At 47.1% G+C, this 18092-nt stretch overlaps 1 protein-coding gene across 3 annotated transcripts in view; it reads right to left on the bottom strand.

Annotated features, from left to right (window-relative positions):
* SMARCA5 (SWI/SNF related, matrix associated, actin dependent regulator of chromatin, subfamily a, member 5) overlaps nt 1–18092 on the bottom strand; it is a 453245-nt gene that overhangs the window by 161707 nt on the left and 273446 nt on the right. For all 3 annotated transcript variants that reach the window (XM_029599292.1, XM_029599470.1, XM_029599377.1), the window contains exons 15-16: nt 6290–6438; nt 5391–5510 (exon numbers count right to left, since the gene is read on the bottom strand). In XM_029599292.1, the coding sequence (XP_029455152.1) occupies nt 5391–5510; nt 6290–6438 (269 nt within the window). The remainder of the gene's footprint in view (nt 1–5390; nt 5511–6289; nt 6439–18092) is intronic.

The raw sequence follows: 18092 nt of genomic DNA, 5'->3' as shown, positions 1-18092 counted from the left end.
ATACATTATATTTTTATGAAATAGTGTAGCAATTCAGTTGCTTAATGGGGAGCTGGGGGGGGGGGGTGTAGATTGGGGGGTAAAGTGTTTAGATTACTTACCTGATAATCTCCTTTTCCTTAGTGTAGACAGATGGACTCAGAACGAATGGGATAGTATCCGCGTGCTAGCAGTTGGAGACGGATCTGACGTCAGCACGGGGTATATATATCCCCACAGGAAGCGTAGCAATTTAGTAATCTTCCTTGCAAAAGCTGTTATGGATGTGTGTACTGACGCTCAGTGAAAAGTGGAACAGGATTCCTCTGACCGCCAGCATTCACAACCGGAAGGCGTTAACACCTGGTAGAGTGTACGCTCTTATAGAAATAGATGACATGGCTTACCTTGAATCGGTGAAACCCATGTACACAGGCAGCTGGGCGGGATGCTGAGTCCATCTGTCTACACTAAGGAAAAGGAGATTATCAGGTAAGTAATCTCAACATTTCCTGGCGTGTAGCCAGATGGACTCAGAATGAATGGGATGTACAAAAGCTTTACTCCCAGCCTGGGCGGGAGGCTGCCTGAGGACCATGTAGGACCGCCCTCGCAAATGCTGAATCCTCCCTGGCCTGGACATCCAGACGGTAGAACCTGGAGAAGGTATGGAAGGAGGACCATGTCGCCGCTTTACAGATTTCTGCAGGCGACAGCATCCTGGATTCTGCCCAAGATGCCGCTTGTGCTCTGGTAGAATGAGCCTTGACTTGTAGAGGCGGAGACTTCCCGGCCGCCACGTAAGCTGCTCTGATAACTTCTTTAATCCAGCGGGCGATGGTGGGCCGCTAGGCTGCTTCACCTTGCTTCCTCCCGCTGTGCAGGACGAACAGATGGTCCGTCTTTCGTAGTTCTTGTGTCACTTCCAGATATCGGGGCAGCAATCTGCCAATGTCGAGATGGCGTAATAAACGCCCTTCTTCAGATTTCTTCAAACCAGTCGTGGTAGGCAAGGATATGGTTTGGTTAAGATGAAACTGTGAAACTACTTTAGGTAGAAAGGAGGGAACCGTACGAAGATGGATAGCCTCAGGAGTGATTCTGAGAAAGGGATCACGGCAGGACAGTGCTTGTAGCTCTGAGATGCGGCGTGCCGAACAGACCGCCAATAGGAACACCATCTTCAAGGTTAGAGAACGGAGAGACAGTCCCCGAAGGGGTCTGAAGGTGGATCCCGCGAGGAAATCCAAAACAAGATTGAGGTTCCATAAGGGCACAGGCCACTTTAGTGGCGGACGAATATGCTCGACTCCTTGCAGGAAGCGAGAAACATCTGGGTGCTTGGCGATGGTCTTGCCATCCCTCCTGGGACCATAGCAAGACAGCGCAGCCACCTGAACTTTGATGGAGCTGAGGGAGAGACCCTTCTGAAGTCTATCCTGCAGGAAATCCAACACAATAGGGATTGTGGTCGCATGTGGATTGGTGCCGTGAGTGTCGCACCATGCTTCAAATACTCTCCAGATCCTTACGTAGGTGAGGGACGTGGAAAACTTGCGAGCTCGGAGGAGTGTATCTATCACGGGCTCCGAGTAACCTCTTTTCTTCAGTCTAGCCCTCTCAATGGCCAGACTACTGGCAGGGAAGAGGCTCCCCTGCCAGTAGTCTTCTCATGTCTGCGTACCAGGGTCTTCTTGGCCAGTCTGGTGCCACTAGAAGAACTAGGCCCCGGTGTTTCTGAATCTTGTGGATGATGGCGCCCAGCAGAGGCCATGGAGGAAAGGCATATAGCAGAGTCCCTGGAGGCCATGGCTGGACCAGGGCATCGATTCCGTGTGAGAACGGGTCGCGCTTGCGGCTGAAGTATCTGGGTACTTGAGCATTGGACTTGTCCGCCAGTAAATCCATGTCCGGAATCCCCCAGTGATCCACAATCCTCTGGAAGGCTGTGGGTGACAGCTGCCACTCTCCCGGATTTAGGCTTTCTCTGCTGAGGAAGTCTGCTGTGGTATTGTCCTTCCCGGCAATGTGGACGGCGGAGATATCCTGCAGATTCGCCTCTGCCCAAGCCATCAGTGGGGCGATCTCCAGAGATACTTGTCTGCTTCTGGTTCCGCCCTGTCGGTTGATGTATGCCACCGTGGTGGCGTTGTCGGACATCACTCTGACTGCTCTGTTCTTCAGTCTGTGAGCAAACCGAAGGCATGCCAATCGGACTGCCCGGGCCTCTAGACGGTTGATGTTCCACGCTGACTCTTCTCCGTTCCACCGCCCTTGTTTGGTGAGTTCTTTGCAGTGTGCTCCCCAGCCGCTCAGGCTGGCATCTGTGGTGAGCAAGATCCATGTGGGTGAGGACATCTTCGACCCCCTGCTCATGTGGTTGGACTGCAACCACCACCGCAACTGGGTTCGCACTCTGGCTGGCAGATGAAGGCGCGTGGAATAGTTCCGTAGACAGGGGCTCCAGCGAGAGAGCAGGGAGTGTTGTAGAGGTCTCATATGGGTCCTCGCACAAGGCACCACTTCCAGGGTGGATGCCATGAGACCAAGAACCTGCAGATAATCCCAGGCTATACGCCGACTGGCTCCCATCAAATACTGGATACGCTGCTGAAGTTTCAACTTTCTCTTGGAAGTGAGACTGACTGTGTCTGCTCGGGTGTCGAAATGTACTCCCAGGTATTCCAGTGACTGGGAAGGCTGTAGGCAGCTCTTGCTGAGGTTGATTACCCAGCCCAAGCTTTCCAGAAGGGCAATTACTCTGTCGGTTGTCCGAAGGCTCTCCTCTCGAGATTTCGTCCTGATCAGCCAGTCGTCTAGGTAGGGATGGACCAGAATTCCTTCCCTCCTGCGTGCCGCTGCTACCACTACGACCACCTTGGTGAATGTCCGTGGTGACGTGGCCAACCCAAAGGGCAGAGCCCGAAACTGGAAGCGGCGTCCTAGAACCTTGAAGCGTAGGTAGCGCTGATGATCCGGATGGATCGGGATATGCAGGTATGCCTCTGACAGGTCCAATGCCGTGAGGAATTCTCCTGGCTGTACTGCAGCCTTGACGGAGCGCAGAGTCTCCATGCGAAACCTCGGTACCCGTAAGCATCGATTGACTGACTTGAGGTCCAGCACAGGCCGAAAGGTGCCCCCTTTCTTGGGTACCATGAAATAAATGGAATAGTGTCCAGAATTCACTTCCCAGGCAGGTACTGGGATGATGGCTTTCAAGGACAGGAGCCTCGCCAGGGTAGCTTCCAATGCTGCCTTCTTGTGTATGGGACATGAAGATTCCACAAACTTGTCCGGAGGGAGATGATGAAAGTCCAGATAATATCCCTCCCGGATAATGGCGAGGACCCACTGGTCCGACGTGATCTCGACCCATCTGGGGTAGAAGAGGGTTAACCTGCCCCCTATGGCTCAGTCCCCCAGATGAATCGGCGGATTCTCATTGTGAGGCGCGGCCGGGACCGGAGCCCGGGCCTGCTCCCCTCTTGCGCTGCTTGGTCCAAAAGGACTGATTCCTGGCCTGAGGACGTGATGCCTGGTAGCGACCCCTGTAAGATAATCAAATTTGCAGATGACACAAAATTGTTCAGAGTAGTTAAATCACAAGCAGATTGTGATAAATTGCAGGAAGACCTTGTGAGGCTGGAAAAGTGGGCATCCAAATGGCAGATGAAATTTAATGTGGATAAGTGCAAGATGATGCATATAGGGAAAAATAACCCATGCTATAATTACACAATGTTGGGTTCCATATTAGGTGCTACAACCCAAGAAAGATCTAGGCGTCATAGTGGATAACACATTGAAATCGTCGGTTCAGTGTGCTGCGGCAGTCAAATGTCATAATGCCTCTGTATCACTCCATGGTGAGACCGCACCTTGAATACTGTGTACAATTGTGGTCGCCGCATCTCAAAAGAGATATAATTGCGATGGAGAAGGTACAGAGAAGGGCGACCAAAATGATAAGGGGAATGGAACAGCTCCCCTATGAGGAAAGACTAAAGAGGTTAGGACTTTTCAGCTTGGAGAAGAGATGGCTGAGGGGGGATATGATAGAGATGTTTAAAATTATGAGAGGTCTAGAATGGGTAGATGTGAATCGGTTATTTACTCTTTCGGATAATAGAAAGACTAGGGGGCACTCCATGAAGTTAGCATGGGGCACATTTAAAACTAATCGGAGAAAGTTCTTTTTTACTCAACACACAATTACACTCTGGAATTTGTTGCCAGAGGATGTGGTTAGTGCCGTTAGTATAGCTGTGTTTAAAAAAGGATTGGATAAGTTCTTGGAGGAGAAGTCCATTACCTGCTATTAAGTTCACTTAGAGAATAGCCACTGCCATTAGCAATGGTAACATGGAATAGACTTAGTTTTTGGGTACTTGCCAGGTTCTTATGGCCTGGATTGGCCACTGTTGGAAACAGGATGCTGGGCTTGATGGACCCTTGGTCTGACCCAGTATGGCATTTTCTTATGTTCTTATGTCCCCAGAAGCAGATTCAGTCTCCCTAGCACCAGCTGATAAAACAAAGTTTGCTATGGTTACCTCAGGCCTGCCATGCCACCCATAGTGTTGGGCCCAACTGGCCAATCTCTCTCCTCCTCCTCCAAACAATTCCACTCCTCTGCTGACAACACTAAGCCGCACTTTCACGAAAGCAAGAGGCCGAAAGACTGCCAGGCTCAAAATGCCTCTCTCAGCTGCAGGACTGCAAATGAGTTACCTGTTTGCCTTTTTTTTCTTTTTTCTTTTTACTGAATAGCTTTAAGTTGCTAACAAAGCTGCCTGGAGCTGAGAGGGAACCCAAAGACAGCAGGGGATCCCACCCCAAAAGAGAAAAGATTGCCTGGAAAGATTCTCCTCTAATTCTCCATATTAATCCCCCTGGATCAACCAGGAACTAGTGGGAACCCTGGGAATTAACCAGTTTGTCCTGTTCAACCAGGAGCTCTGGGAGCTTAAGACAGAGGACTGCTCTACTAGGGAAGGAGCCAAGCATCTGCTTCACCGGGGAATGCAGCCTAAAGATTGATTCCTTAGGAGCAGAACCTGAAACTCACTCCATGAGGGAAGGCCCAGAGACCAAGGAACCTGGGTGCTCAGGAAATCCTGCTACACGATTCCAGCACTTGTTCACCATCTGCTGGAGAGAGAGAGAATACTGGCAAATGCTTTGTAAACACCAATTCCTATATCAGTGATGTCGTAAAAAGATTGTGGCTCTGTTTCCATATACTGGTAAAACAGCATAAACCCACGCATTAGAATTAGTTGAGCAGGATAAGGAAAATATGTTAAAAAACATTATGAACCAAAGCCGCAAGTGACTTCAGTGTTCACACTGGTGGAAGACAGTGAAATCGGTTCTTCGTGCATCTGAATATGGCTAAAATCAGTTACCTTTTGTTTCTCTCTATAATCTTCACCTTCAAAGTTATATACACTGGACTCTGTATCCATTGTGAAATTTCTAAGTGAACTTTCACCCATCTTTGAAAGCTTTTCATTCATTTCTGCAGTCTAGAAAACAAAGCAAAGCCACTAATTAAGTACAGAGGGATCTTTAGAACTCAATGGTGAGAATATGCATATCAAAATAGTCAGACGAAGAAAAAATGTTCTATGGGAGAGAACAGCTACACAAATGGATAAGTGAACTGTAAGTTCCATCCAATTACATAAAGAATGTCAATACAATCTCTGACTGCATTAACAGGATACGAACATTGCATTCCTAGTCTCTGCAGAAGTCAAGATATGCATTGCTAAACAGAGCCCTATAGCAGACAGTGAGGAGGAAGCAGGGGAAAAAATTGTACCACAATTCAAATGTGCAGGGGTTACTGCTAACCAAAATATATTAGGTAAAGCATTTACTAAGAAGTACAGTGCATTTTCACAACCACCGAAGTCTGATATCTCACTACTGCTTGCTGTCTAATGTACATTACTATCTGGTTAAATGAAAAAACCTTCTACAGAAGAACTATAACAAGCAGTACATACTACGACCTGTGTAGTAAAAGTCTAGTAGTGACAAGTTCTTCTACAGTGTGACATCAGGTAAAATTTATGCTGCCAATTAACCTGACCAAACCTTTGACCCTCCATCAGCACTGGTATTCTGCTGCTGTTCTAGCTAGGAAAGCCAAAAGAATTCAGGACTCTTGAGTAGGGGCAGAGGTGAAGAGTGCAGAATTGATGGCTTTAAATACAGCATATTGAAAAAAAAAAAAAAAGACTATCATAAGAGGTCACACAATCTGACCTTGTGTTGGAATTATTCACTCTAACCATACCTTCTTTTCACCACGTTCTAAGATGCCATTTATGTCTTCATCTGTAATCTCACTCTCTTTTGAAGCAAACACATGTGTAGCACCATGTCGAATCATCTGAAGCATTTCATCCTTTCCTAATTTATTCAAGTTTTGATCGACTAATCTTCCTGCAAAGTATAAAACATTGAAAACATTTTGGAACACATGAATATACAGTGCATTCAGAAAGTATTCAGACCCCTTCACTTTTTCAACATTTTGTTATATTAAGTCTTATTCTAAAATGGAGAAATTACTTACCTGATAATTTTGTTTTCCGTAGTGTAAACAGATTGACTCAGGACCAGTGGGTTATGCTCCCCTGCAAGCAGATGGAGACAGAGCAGGCTGACATCACAGTATATATATTCCTAAAGTGACCCCAGCCTGCCAGTATTCTCTTCAAAAGCAACTGTGGACAGACTAGCAAAAACTTGATTAAAAACAGGCAACCATAAATATACACAACAAAAAGGAAATAGTGAACTTACGTAAGAATCTAGGTACCCCATTCTAGAGACTGGATGAACACTTACCAGTAATCCCTTGTGACCCAGAGCCCAACAGGACTACTGACACACTCATGCAGCAGCCAAGGGTGGGAAGCTGAGTCCATCTGTCTACACTAAGAAAAATGAAATTATCAGATAAGTAATTTCTCCATTTCCTAGAATGTAGACAGATGGACTCAGGACCAATAGGATGTACCAAAGCTACTCCCAGAGTGGGAGCCTACCTGCGGTCCATTTAACACTGCACGTGCAAAGGCTGCATCCTCCCGGGCCTGCAGGTCCAGACAATAAAACCTGGGAAAATAAAAGTGTGTAAGGAGGACCACATCAGCTCGGCAGGAATCAGCAGGAGACAATCTAATCTCCACCACTGCCTGAGCCCTAGTGGAATGAACCTCAAGGCAGCCACCTGGACCCTTAAAGAGTTGAAAGCCAAACCTTTTACCAAACCTTGCTGCAAAAAAGGACAAAATGTGGGCCAGCAAACCTCGAACACCTTCCACTCCCATATGTATGCCAAGGAGGTGGACTTCTTCCTTGCTTGTAACAAAGTGGTAACAGCATTCTCCGGATACCCCTTTTCTCTGACACTTCCTCTCAAAAACCAAGCTACAAGAGAGAAGTGACCCACTTGATCCAAAAATATAGGACCTTTGCGCAGCAGGCTGGAGGATGAGCCAGACGTAGCGGGCCGTCCACTGCCAGATTGACTAAATCCACGAACCACGGCAGACTAGGCCATTCCGGTGCCACTAGAACTGCTTGCCTCTGATGAAGACTTTGCCCACCAGCGGCCACAGCAGGAACACATACAGGAGAATTCCCTGTGGCCACAGGAAGACTAAGGCATTGACTCTCTCCTTCTGCCCCGTGCTCTCTTCAACTGAAGAACCTTGAAGCTTTGGCATTCTTGTACATTGCCATGAGATCCATGCATGGTACTCCCCACCTGCGATGAATCAGGAGCATGGCTTCCTCTGACAACTCCCACTTCCCAGGATCCAACTGCTGGCGACTGAGGAAATCCACCTGGACATCAACCAACCCCACTATGTGGGAAGCTGCCAGCATCTCCAGGTGGCACTCTGCCCAGTGGACCAATTCTTGGGCCTCCTGCCCAACTCTTGGTACAGCCCTGCTGGTTGATGTAAGCCATCGCAATTGCATTGTCTTACAAAACTCTCACTGGCCTGCCCTGAACAAGAGGCAAAAAGGCTTGCAACTCTAGACGCACTGCTCTCATCTCTAGACAGTTGATGGACCATGACATCACCTCCGGAGACCAGTGTCCCTGCACCACTTGAGCCTGACATAGCCCCCCAACTGGATAGGCTGGCATTGGTTGTGACCACTATCTGACTCGGAACCTCCAAGGCCATCCCGCGGCTCAAATTGTCCCGACATAGCCACCAATCCAAACTCGATCTAGTGCTTTCCGTAAGAGGCAGTGGCAGTTGAAATTGCTCAGATACTGGATTCCACCTGGAGAGCAAGGCCGACTGAAGTGGCCACATACGAGCAAATGCCCAAGGGATCAATTCCAAGGTGGATGCCATAGACCCAAGAACCTGGAGATAATCCCAGACCCTGGGAACTGCACTGCTTAGCAAACTGCCAGTCTGACCCTGGATCTTGACAACCCCCTCCTCTAAGAAAAACTCTCGAGCTCGGTGTCAAAACGCGCTCCAAGAAATTCCAGAACTTGAGACGGTATTAGCTGGCTCTTGTGCAGATTCACGACCTAGCCCAGGGACCGTAAGTGCTGCAACACTACCGCCACTGCCCGACAGAGGTCCTCTGACTTTGCGCGAATCAACCAGTCATCCAAATATGTGTGAACTAGAATGTCCTCATGCCGAAGAGCTGCTGCCACTACGACCATCACCTTTCTAAAGGTCCTCAGCACTGTTGCCAACCCAAAAGGCAGGGCACAAAACTGAAAATGATCCTAGAGGATCATGAACCTGAGAAAACTTTTGATAACCCGGATGAATTGGGATGGGGAGATTGGCTTCTCTAGATATGACAGAGGCCTAAAACTCACCTTTGTGCACTGCAGGATCACTGACCTAGTTTCCATCTGAAAACGAGGTACTTTGAGCACCAGATCCACCTTCTTTAAATCCAAAATCGCCCAAGAAGTGCAGTCCTCCTTCGGTACTACAAAATAAATGGAATACCTTCCTGTTCCTTGACCAGTACTGGTACAATGGTCCCCAACAGATGTAGACTATTGACAGTTTCTCGAACTACCCATCTTTTCTGCGTGTAAGTGCGAGAGGACATTATGAGTAAATCTTTAAGCAGCTGAGCAAATTCTAAAGCGTAACCATGTTCTATCACACTTAGGACCCACTGATCAGACGTGATCTTGGCCCACTCCTCAAGAAAGGATGTTAACCAACCTCCGATTCTTGGAACGGAGGAGCGGGCCAGCCTCACTTCATTGTGAGGACTGGGAACCGGAGAACCTCTGACCAAAACCATTTCTGACTGGTCTACAGCCTCGAAAATACTGACTCCAAGACTGTCTCCCTGCACCTGGTCTCTGACCTCCTTCCGAAGGATGAAACTTCCGGGGATGCCGATTAGACCGGAAACGAGCCCGTGAAAGAGAAACCTCTGCTGACCTTTGGCTTGTCCTCCAGCAGCTTGGGCCCTTTAGTCTCTCTGACAAGCTTCACAAGCTCCTCCAAGTCCTCACTAAAAAACAACTTGCCCTTAAACAAAAGCAGTCCCAGCCGAGACTTAGACCAAACATCCACTGACCAGTTCCTTAACCACAGAAGCCTTCTAGCAGAAACTGTACAATCATCGAATGAGAGGAAGTGCGTATATGATCACACAAGGCATCCGCAACATAGGCCACAATAGCTTCCAGCCTCTCGGCCTGCTTCAAGTCTTCCGGGATAACTTGTCGGACTGAAAAATGCTGTACCCAGCGCAATCTGGCCCGGAGCATAAAAACTGCTACATACAGCAGCACAAATGCCCAACGCCAACACTTCAAAAATCTTCTTGAGGTGCATTTCCAGCTTCCTATCCTGCATATCCTTGAGCACCCCCAATCCCACCACTGAAATAGTTGTCTTATTTGTCATTGCCGAAACTGAAGCATCCACTTTCAGCATTCACAAAAGATCCAGTGTCCTCAGGCAAAGGATACAACCTCTCCATGGCCCTGCCAACCTTCAAGCCTGTACCTGGAGTCTCCCACTCCTGAAGCACTAAATCCTTCACTGACTTGTGGAAAGGAAACGTCTTGCTTGGCCCCTTCAGGCCCGCATGACCAGATCCACTCACTTGTGGTCCAAATCAGCCTGAGGCTCTTTAATACCTAGTTCATTTAAAACACATAGTATTAAGAGCCACAATTCCTCCCGGCGAAATAGAATGACTACCTTCGGATCATCTCCCTCCACCGAGGGTGCTTGATCCCGTGTGTCATCAGGGTCTGTGCCATCCAAATGAGGATCTACCCCACACGGAGCTACCACCAAGGGATCTTCAGCCTCTGAGCTCTCCAAGCTATCATCAGAATTCCCAGGGGGCAACTAACACCAGCACTCTCTGAACTCTGGTCACCCCACTAAATCGAGAATGTGGCCTCTTCGCCATAACTGACTCCTGCAAGTCCAGTGGTTTGGGATGGCAACATCCAGCCACCCTTTTAGCCAGAAAAGCTTTGTACATATGCAAAACATCAGGGGGAAAAATCCCCTGATTCTTCTGAATCCTGCTCCAGGAGGTCTTCCTTCTCCCCTCAGAAGATCCCCGGGCTCTGAGGGCCTTCAATCTGCCGGAGACAGCAGCGGGGGCAGGGTAGCGTCTTTACAGGCCCTGTCAGTTGCGGCAGCAAAAGACAAAATGGCTGCCATTCCCGCCGAAATCGGGAAGGCACTTTTGGGCAGCTCGGCTCCCCACCCACACTACCCGCGGAGGATCGCTGTCTATCCGAGGCTCCCCAAGCTGCTTCCCCCCCCCCCACCCCCCACCCAGTCGCAGCAGGAGCAAGTGCTGGCAAGGGAGAGGCGCGAGCATATGTCCCCACACACTGCAGCATGGCGGTAAAAGCCTCACTAGCTTTTTTTTTTTTTTTATCTTGCCACTAGAAGCAGACCTCAAGGTTGCCGCAAACCTGAACACAACCGGCATAAGTAGAAAAACAAATAGAGAGGCGTTTATTTATTTATTTAAATTTTATACTTGTAGCTGCAGGCTCTGGCTCTCCGCCTGTAGGAGGGAGGAGAGGGAACTGGCCCTACCAGTTATATCTCCTCCCTCAGCGGATCAAGGATCTGAGCAGACCCAGGAGTTTCAAACCCTTCCCGCTTGTCCATTACTCCACCTGAAAGGATGGCCCCATCAAGACCTACCGACCTTCAGGGAGGGCTAAGTAGGAAGGCTAAGAGTAATTCTAAAATCCCTTTTTTTCCATTTCTTTTTTTTTTTTTAATATTCCCCAGACTGCAGGATTTGCACCACTTTCCATCTGCTGGAGACAGAGAAATACAGGTCAATACTGACGGACTGCAAGTGGCACACTAGGTAAAGTGACAGTGACAGTGTCAGTAAAACGTTTCTGTCTCCATCTGCTGGAAGGGAGGCAAAACCCAGGAGTCTGGACTGATCTGGGTTCATACAGGGAATGCATATTATCCATTTTAGAATAAGGCTGTAACGTAACAAAATGTGGAAAAAAAGATGAAGGGGTCTGAATACTTTCTGAATGCACTATATTGCATAAAAATTATATACTGAACACACAACTACAAAAGTCCTATAGATAGGGCCTTATGATTAGGGCCGGTGCTAGCATTTTTGTTGCCCTGTGCGAACAATTATTGTGCTGCTCCACCCCCAGCCCACTTCATTCATTCATTCTGTCTCGGGCCTGCCAAAAAAAGCCCAGCTCCTGCCATCAACTTAAACTTAAAAACTGTCACCCTCTATCCTCTGGGTCTTCACCCCCTCCCCTGGAACCCATTGCTGGTGCAAGAGTATTAGGTGCCCTAAGCAAATCTTATCCCTTGCATTCCCTCCTCCTGCTTTCTCCACATACACAGTTAAAAATTATGCATTTCTAACAGATTTTGCATGAAAAAAGAATATTCAAAGGACAGTCTTCTAAGGTTGTAAATAAATAAATACATAAATAAAATCAAATATCTACATGCACTACTTTGGTGCCAAACAGAAAATCCTACCAAAAAAAAACCCAAAACAAACTTGGAACCATATGACATTACAGCTATTATAATGCATGTTAGGTGTGGGTTTGACCCTCAGAAAGCCATGAGTAAATTACAATATAATAAACCTCCCACACCAAGACAGCACTAACTGCCAGCACTTAAAGTAACAACCCTACACCAGGCCCTAAAACACCAATACACCGCCTATTAGGAAAATAGAAGAAATCAAACTGCTATAGATTCATAAACGCTAACAGAATACTCCTCCACATCTCACATGCAGAACACAGGCAGACCCTCAAATACTGGGAAAAGAAATCATAAAATAGAAATAGAAATATGCAGAGAAAAACTGAATAGGAAAACCACAACAAGTCAGACTCTATGCAATGCAACAATGGAAAAACAGTAAAGCAAAATTGCTTACTTTGTAATAGGTGTTATCCCAGGACAGCAGGATGTAGTCCTCACATATGGGTGACGTCACTGACAGAGCCCTATTGTGGGAAAAACTTCTGTCAAAGTTTCTAGAAACTTTTGACTGGCACTGTGAGGCCACTGAGCATGCCCAGCATGCCATGATAATCTCTGCCACAGGGGTCTCACTCTAGTCTCGTGTACAGCAATCAACTTTAGCAAAAAATAAAATAATAAAAGGTATGAGGCCCAATTCCGCGGGGTGGCGGGTGGGTTTTGTGAGGACTACATCCTGCTGTCCTGGGATAACACCTATTACAAGGCAGTGGCGTAGCCAGAATTGATTTTTTGGGTGGGCACAAGGTTAACATAGGTGGGCACAAGGCATGCAGGTCTACTAGTTGTTTTCTTACTGATAAATAATGCCATATACTGCACCCTAGAATGGCTTTCTAAGTAGTTTGCAACAGCCATTATGTGTCATGTATGAAACTTTAAAATAATTTACTTCAATTATTTCAAGTATAGAAAACAATCAAATCCAATCATATAATAAAACAAAAATTAATGTATTCTTTCATGAACCATCTTTGCAGAAACCCAGAAATCTTCATAAATACAATAAAATATAATTAATCATCAGAACAGGTGCAGCGCAAAGCTGCGGCAATTCACATTACAAGTAACATGAAAAAAAAATTCAAATTCTGGTGTAATCTCAGCAAAAAATAACCCTCCACTGCTATTTTGTGAAGTAACAAACTCTTGCAAAGAAAGAGGCATCTGGAACCTTGCCAAACAATCACAGCACTGACTCTCAGGATTCAAACAGCAACCTTATGAAAAAGCAGCAATGCAAATACTACACCAGGCCCTAGAACATTAATACATCACCTACGGGAATAACAGAACAGGCTGGACTACTACTACAGAGAAACTATATGCTAGAAATACTCATTTCTGTCACAAACAGGCAAAACTGAGACAGACCCTTACCTAATATAGAAATAAGAGACTATAAATTAGAAACAGAAACATGTAGATAAAGCCAAAATAGAAAGCCTGAGAAACTAAAATGTCTGAACAGTGGAATACTTAAGAAAGAGCAAAATACAAAAATATAAGAATGCACATTCCCAAAGATGACATATTTAAATTGCTAACATCTCTCTCTCTCTCTCTCTATATATATATATATATCTATATCTAGATATATATATCTATATAATTTTTTTTTACCTTTGTTGTCTGATCTTTGTATTTTTCTAATCAGTTGGTCCTGGTCTCTCTTTCCCATTTTTTCCCTTGTCGCTCATTTCCTAATTCCTCTTCAGTGTCTTTTCTACTACTGTCTTCTTCCCTTCCACACACACACACACATATATACATAAATGCTTTCTCTCACAGACTCCCTCACACACTCAGGCTCTCACTCTCATATGCTCTCCCCCCCCCCCCCCAGCTCACATTCTCTGCAGACACACATACAAGCTCTCACTTTCTCACCCCTCCCCAGGCTTATATTCTTATGCACACACAGACGCACATCCAGGCACCCATTCTCATCCACACACACAAACCCATTCTCCCATTCTCACCCACACATACACACATTTAAGGTCCCATTCTCACCCACACATACACACTTTCAAGCACCCATTCTTACCCACATATTCAAGCTTCCATTCTCACCCACACACACAAACCCAGGCTCCCATTCTCACCCATATATATACACATTCAAGCTTCCATCCTCACCCACATATTCAAGCTTCCATTCTCACCCACATATTCAAGCTTCCATTCTCACCCACACACACAAACCCAGGCTCCCATTCTCACCCATATATACACACATTCAAGCTTCCAACCTCACCCACATATTCAAGCTTCCATTATCACCCACACACATTCAAGACTCCATTCTCACTCCCATACGCACCCAGGGTCCGATTTTCACCCACACACACACACACACAAGGCTCCCATTCTCATCCTCACATACACATTCAAGCCTGTGCACAGTTTCCGCTTCCTTCCCCCAGAGCAGGAAGATCAGCTGCCTCTCCTGCTGCCACCGGCCTCCTGCTATCTTCGGGCCGTATGGCCGACCGATCTTCCTGTTGGGGGGGGGGAGGGGGGGGGAGGAGAGCGGAAGCGCCGCGCACAGTTTCCGCTTCCTCCCCCCAGAGCAGGAAGATCAGCTGCCTCTCCTGCTGCCACCGGCCTCCTGCTATCTTCGGGCCGTATGGCCGACCGATCTTCCTGTTGGGGGGGGGAGGGGGGGGAAGAAGAGCGGAAGCGCCGCGCACAGCTTCCGCCCCCCCCCCCCCCCCAACAGGAAGATCGGTCGGCTGTACGCAGGAGGCCAGTGGCAGCAGGAGAGGCAGCTGATCTTCCTGCTCTGGGGGGAGGAAGCGGAAACTGCGCGGCGCTTCCGCTCTCCTCCCCCCCCAAACAGGAAGATCGGTCGGCCATACGGCCCGAAGATAGCAGGAGAGGCCAGCTGATCTTCCTGCTTTGGGGGGAGGAAGTGGAAGCTGTGCACGGCGCTTCCGCTCCCCCCTCCCCCCGCAAACAGGAAGATCGGTCGGCCATATGGTTGTAGGACGCTTCCCCACGTGTGCCGTGATGGCGTGCCAAGCATGGGTTCTCCTCTTCGCTGTCGCGGGGATGGGATCCCGCGACAGCCTTGCAGTTCTGGTGTCAGTTGGGTGGGCCTGGGTCTAAATTGGGTGGGCAGCTGCCCACCCAGGCCCACCCGTGGCTACGCCACTGTTACAAGGTAAGCAATTTTGCTTTATCCCAGGACAAGCAGGATGCTAGTCCTCACATATGGGTGAATAGCAAGCTAGAGGCTGAGTCCTTCTGCTGTGAAGCAACAGTGATGTATTGTTGTTGAAAATGAATCAGCCGAAGATTATAGCAGGTTGGATGTAGAAGGAGTTGGGATTAAACTGGAAACAAGTTCTTTAACACAGATTGTCCATAGGCTGAATCTTGTCGTCCTTCTTTGTCCAAACAGTAATGAGCTGCAAAGGTGTGAAAAGAACTCCATGTTGCTGCTTTACATATGTCAAGGATTGGCACTGAACGATAGTGTGCTACTGAGGTTGACATCGCTCTTACTGAATGTGCCTTTACTCGCCCCTGGAGAGGAAGGCCTGCTTTTTCATAGCAAAACTGTATGCAATGTGCTAACCAGTTAGAGAGAGTATGTTTACCCACAGCTTTACCCGGTTTGTTTGGATCATAAGAAACAAAAAGTTGATTGGATTTCCTGTGGACTGCAGTGCGGCTTAAATAAAAGGATAGCACACGCTTACAGTCCAAGGTATGTAAGGCTGTTTCTCCTGGATGGGAATGAAGCCTTGGAAAGAATGTGGGTAAAACTATGGATTGGTTCAAGTGGAATTCCGTAACTACCTTGGGAAGGAATTTTGGATGTGTACAGAGAACCACTGTCATGTAGGAATTTTGTATAGGGTGAGTACGTGACAAGTGCTTGTAACTCACTAACCCTTCTAGCTGATGTAATGGCTATGAGGAAGATAGTCTTCCATGTAAGAAATTTAAGATCACAGGAATCTATGGGTTCGAAAGGAGAACGCATTAGTCTTGTTAAAACCAGATTCAGGTCCCATTCTGTGACTGGAGGTCGAATTGGTGGTCTAAATTGAGTTAAAACTCTCATAAACCTGCTGACAAGAGGTTGTGTGGAAATAGGTGCATCTCCCATCTTGTTATGGTAAGCTGAGATTGCACTTAAATGGATCTTACAGATGAAGTCTGGAGACCAGACTCTGTACCCAGTTAATTTGTAATTCAAAAATATTGTACTGAGTTATCCCATCTCCCATATTTAACCTTGTGCTACTGTTTTTGTTCCTTGTAAAGGCTCTGCCTGTCGTTACGGCGACACGCTTTCTTGTTATATGTAAACCGATACGATGTGCAAACGGATGTCGGTATATAAAAATACCAAATAAATAAAAAATAAATAAATAAAAGTAGTCTAGAAGGGAAGTAGTGGGGCAAGTGAAAGGATCAATATTGTTTTGCTTGCACCACAAGGTGAATCGTTTCCATTTGGAAGAATAGTTCTTTCATGTGGAAGGTTTACATGAAGCTATAAGCACTTGAGATACATTGGTTGAAAGATCGAGTGGTTGTAAAATCAAGCTTTCAACATCCATGCTGTCAGGGATAGGGACTGAAGGTTGGGATGGCGCAACCGATCCTGATCCTGAGTTATGAGAGTGGGAGCTACTCCTAGGCAAATTGGATTCCTAACTGAGAGGTCTAGAAGTGTGGGAAACCATACTTGTCGAGGCAAATTCGGGGCTAGGAGTATCATGGACCCCTTGTCCTGTTGTAGCTTCACTAGAGTTTTGGTTATGAGCGGTATCGGAGGATACGCGTATAGTAGACCTGAGTTCCAAGGGCGAGCAAAGGCGTCCTTGGCTGGCTGGTTCTTCTGTTTGTGCAGAGAACAGAAATTGTCCACTTTGTGATTCAGATGTGACACAAAGAGGTCTATTGTTGGTTGTCCCCAACGTTGAAATATCCCGGTCGCTACTAAGGGATCCAGGGACCATTCGTGTGGTTCTCTATATTCTTGTGGAAGAGATGGTATAAATTCTTCCATTTGCTTCCAGAGGTTTCTCTGGTATTGGGTGATATACAATCGATAGGATGAGATCCTAGAATTGAGCATTGCACCCTGGAATACCTTGCGGCCTAGAGAATCTAAGAACCTGTTGTCCTTTCCAGGAGGATTGGATGAGTGAACTCTTGTCCTTTTAGCCGTTTTCTGTGCACATTCCACAACTACCAAATTGTGGGGTAGCTGTGATTTTTGATAGCCAGGCGTGGCTTGAACCAAGTACGTGGAGTCCATCCTTTTGTTTACTGAGGGAACAGAACAGGGATGTTCCCAAAGTCGGTGTTGAAGTTGAAGGAGGACATCATGTATAGGGATTGCCATTACTTGTTTAGGAGGGTCAACATATTGTAAGACCTCTAGAGTGTGATGGCGGAGATCCTGTTCTGACTCCAACTTAAAAGGGATAGAGTCAGCCATGTCTTGCACAAAGGTAAAAAAGGTAAGATCCTCTGGAGGGGAAGGGTGAAGTATCAGACAAAGGTTTCAGAAGAAGTGTCTGATGCAGTATTACTCCATGTGTCATAATCTGGAGTGTGCTGTGGTTTCATCACAGTTTTTAGTGGAGGAATCAAACCCAGAGGGCCCTGGTAGGGGATCCTGAGGAGAGGAGTCCTCTTCTTGCGGATTGGAGGGCAAAGAGTCCAATAAATCCTGGTATTTCTTCTGTATAACAGAATACAATGCTGCTTCTGATGATACTGGGGCCCCAGGAGGAAGCGGCATCGTCGATGAAGTGTGTGGCATCGATGGTATCGAGGATTTCGATGTGTGTTTCGATGGCATTGTCGATGTTCCAGTTTTTTTATGTGACGGTGCAGAAGTGACAATAGGCGCCGATATTTGAACCAAGGATGTAGTTAGCATCGATGTAATCTCTGAAGAGAGAGGAGGCATCGACATCGGAGTACTTGATGTCCGTGGCATCGGGGATTCCCGCGGCATTGGGAAGGTACCCGGCATCGGTGCCGTCGCCGGAACTAAATAGTCATCGG

The sequence above is a fragment of the Rhinatrema bivittatum genome, chromosome 1, assembly GCF_901001135.1.
Source record: "Rhinatrema bivittatum chromosome 1, aRhiBiv1.1, whole genome shotgun sequence".
Taxonomy (NCBI): Eukaryota; Metazoa; Chordata; class Amphibia; order Gymnophiona; family Rhinatrematidae; genus Rhinatrema; species Rhinatrema bivittatum.
Note: the sequence above shows the minus strand (reverse complement) of the source record. Positions and strands in the feature narration are given on the sequence as shown.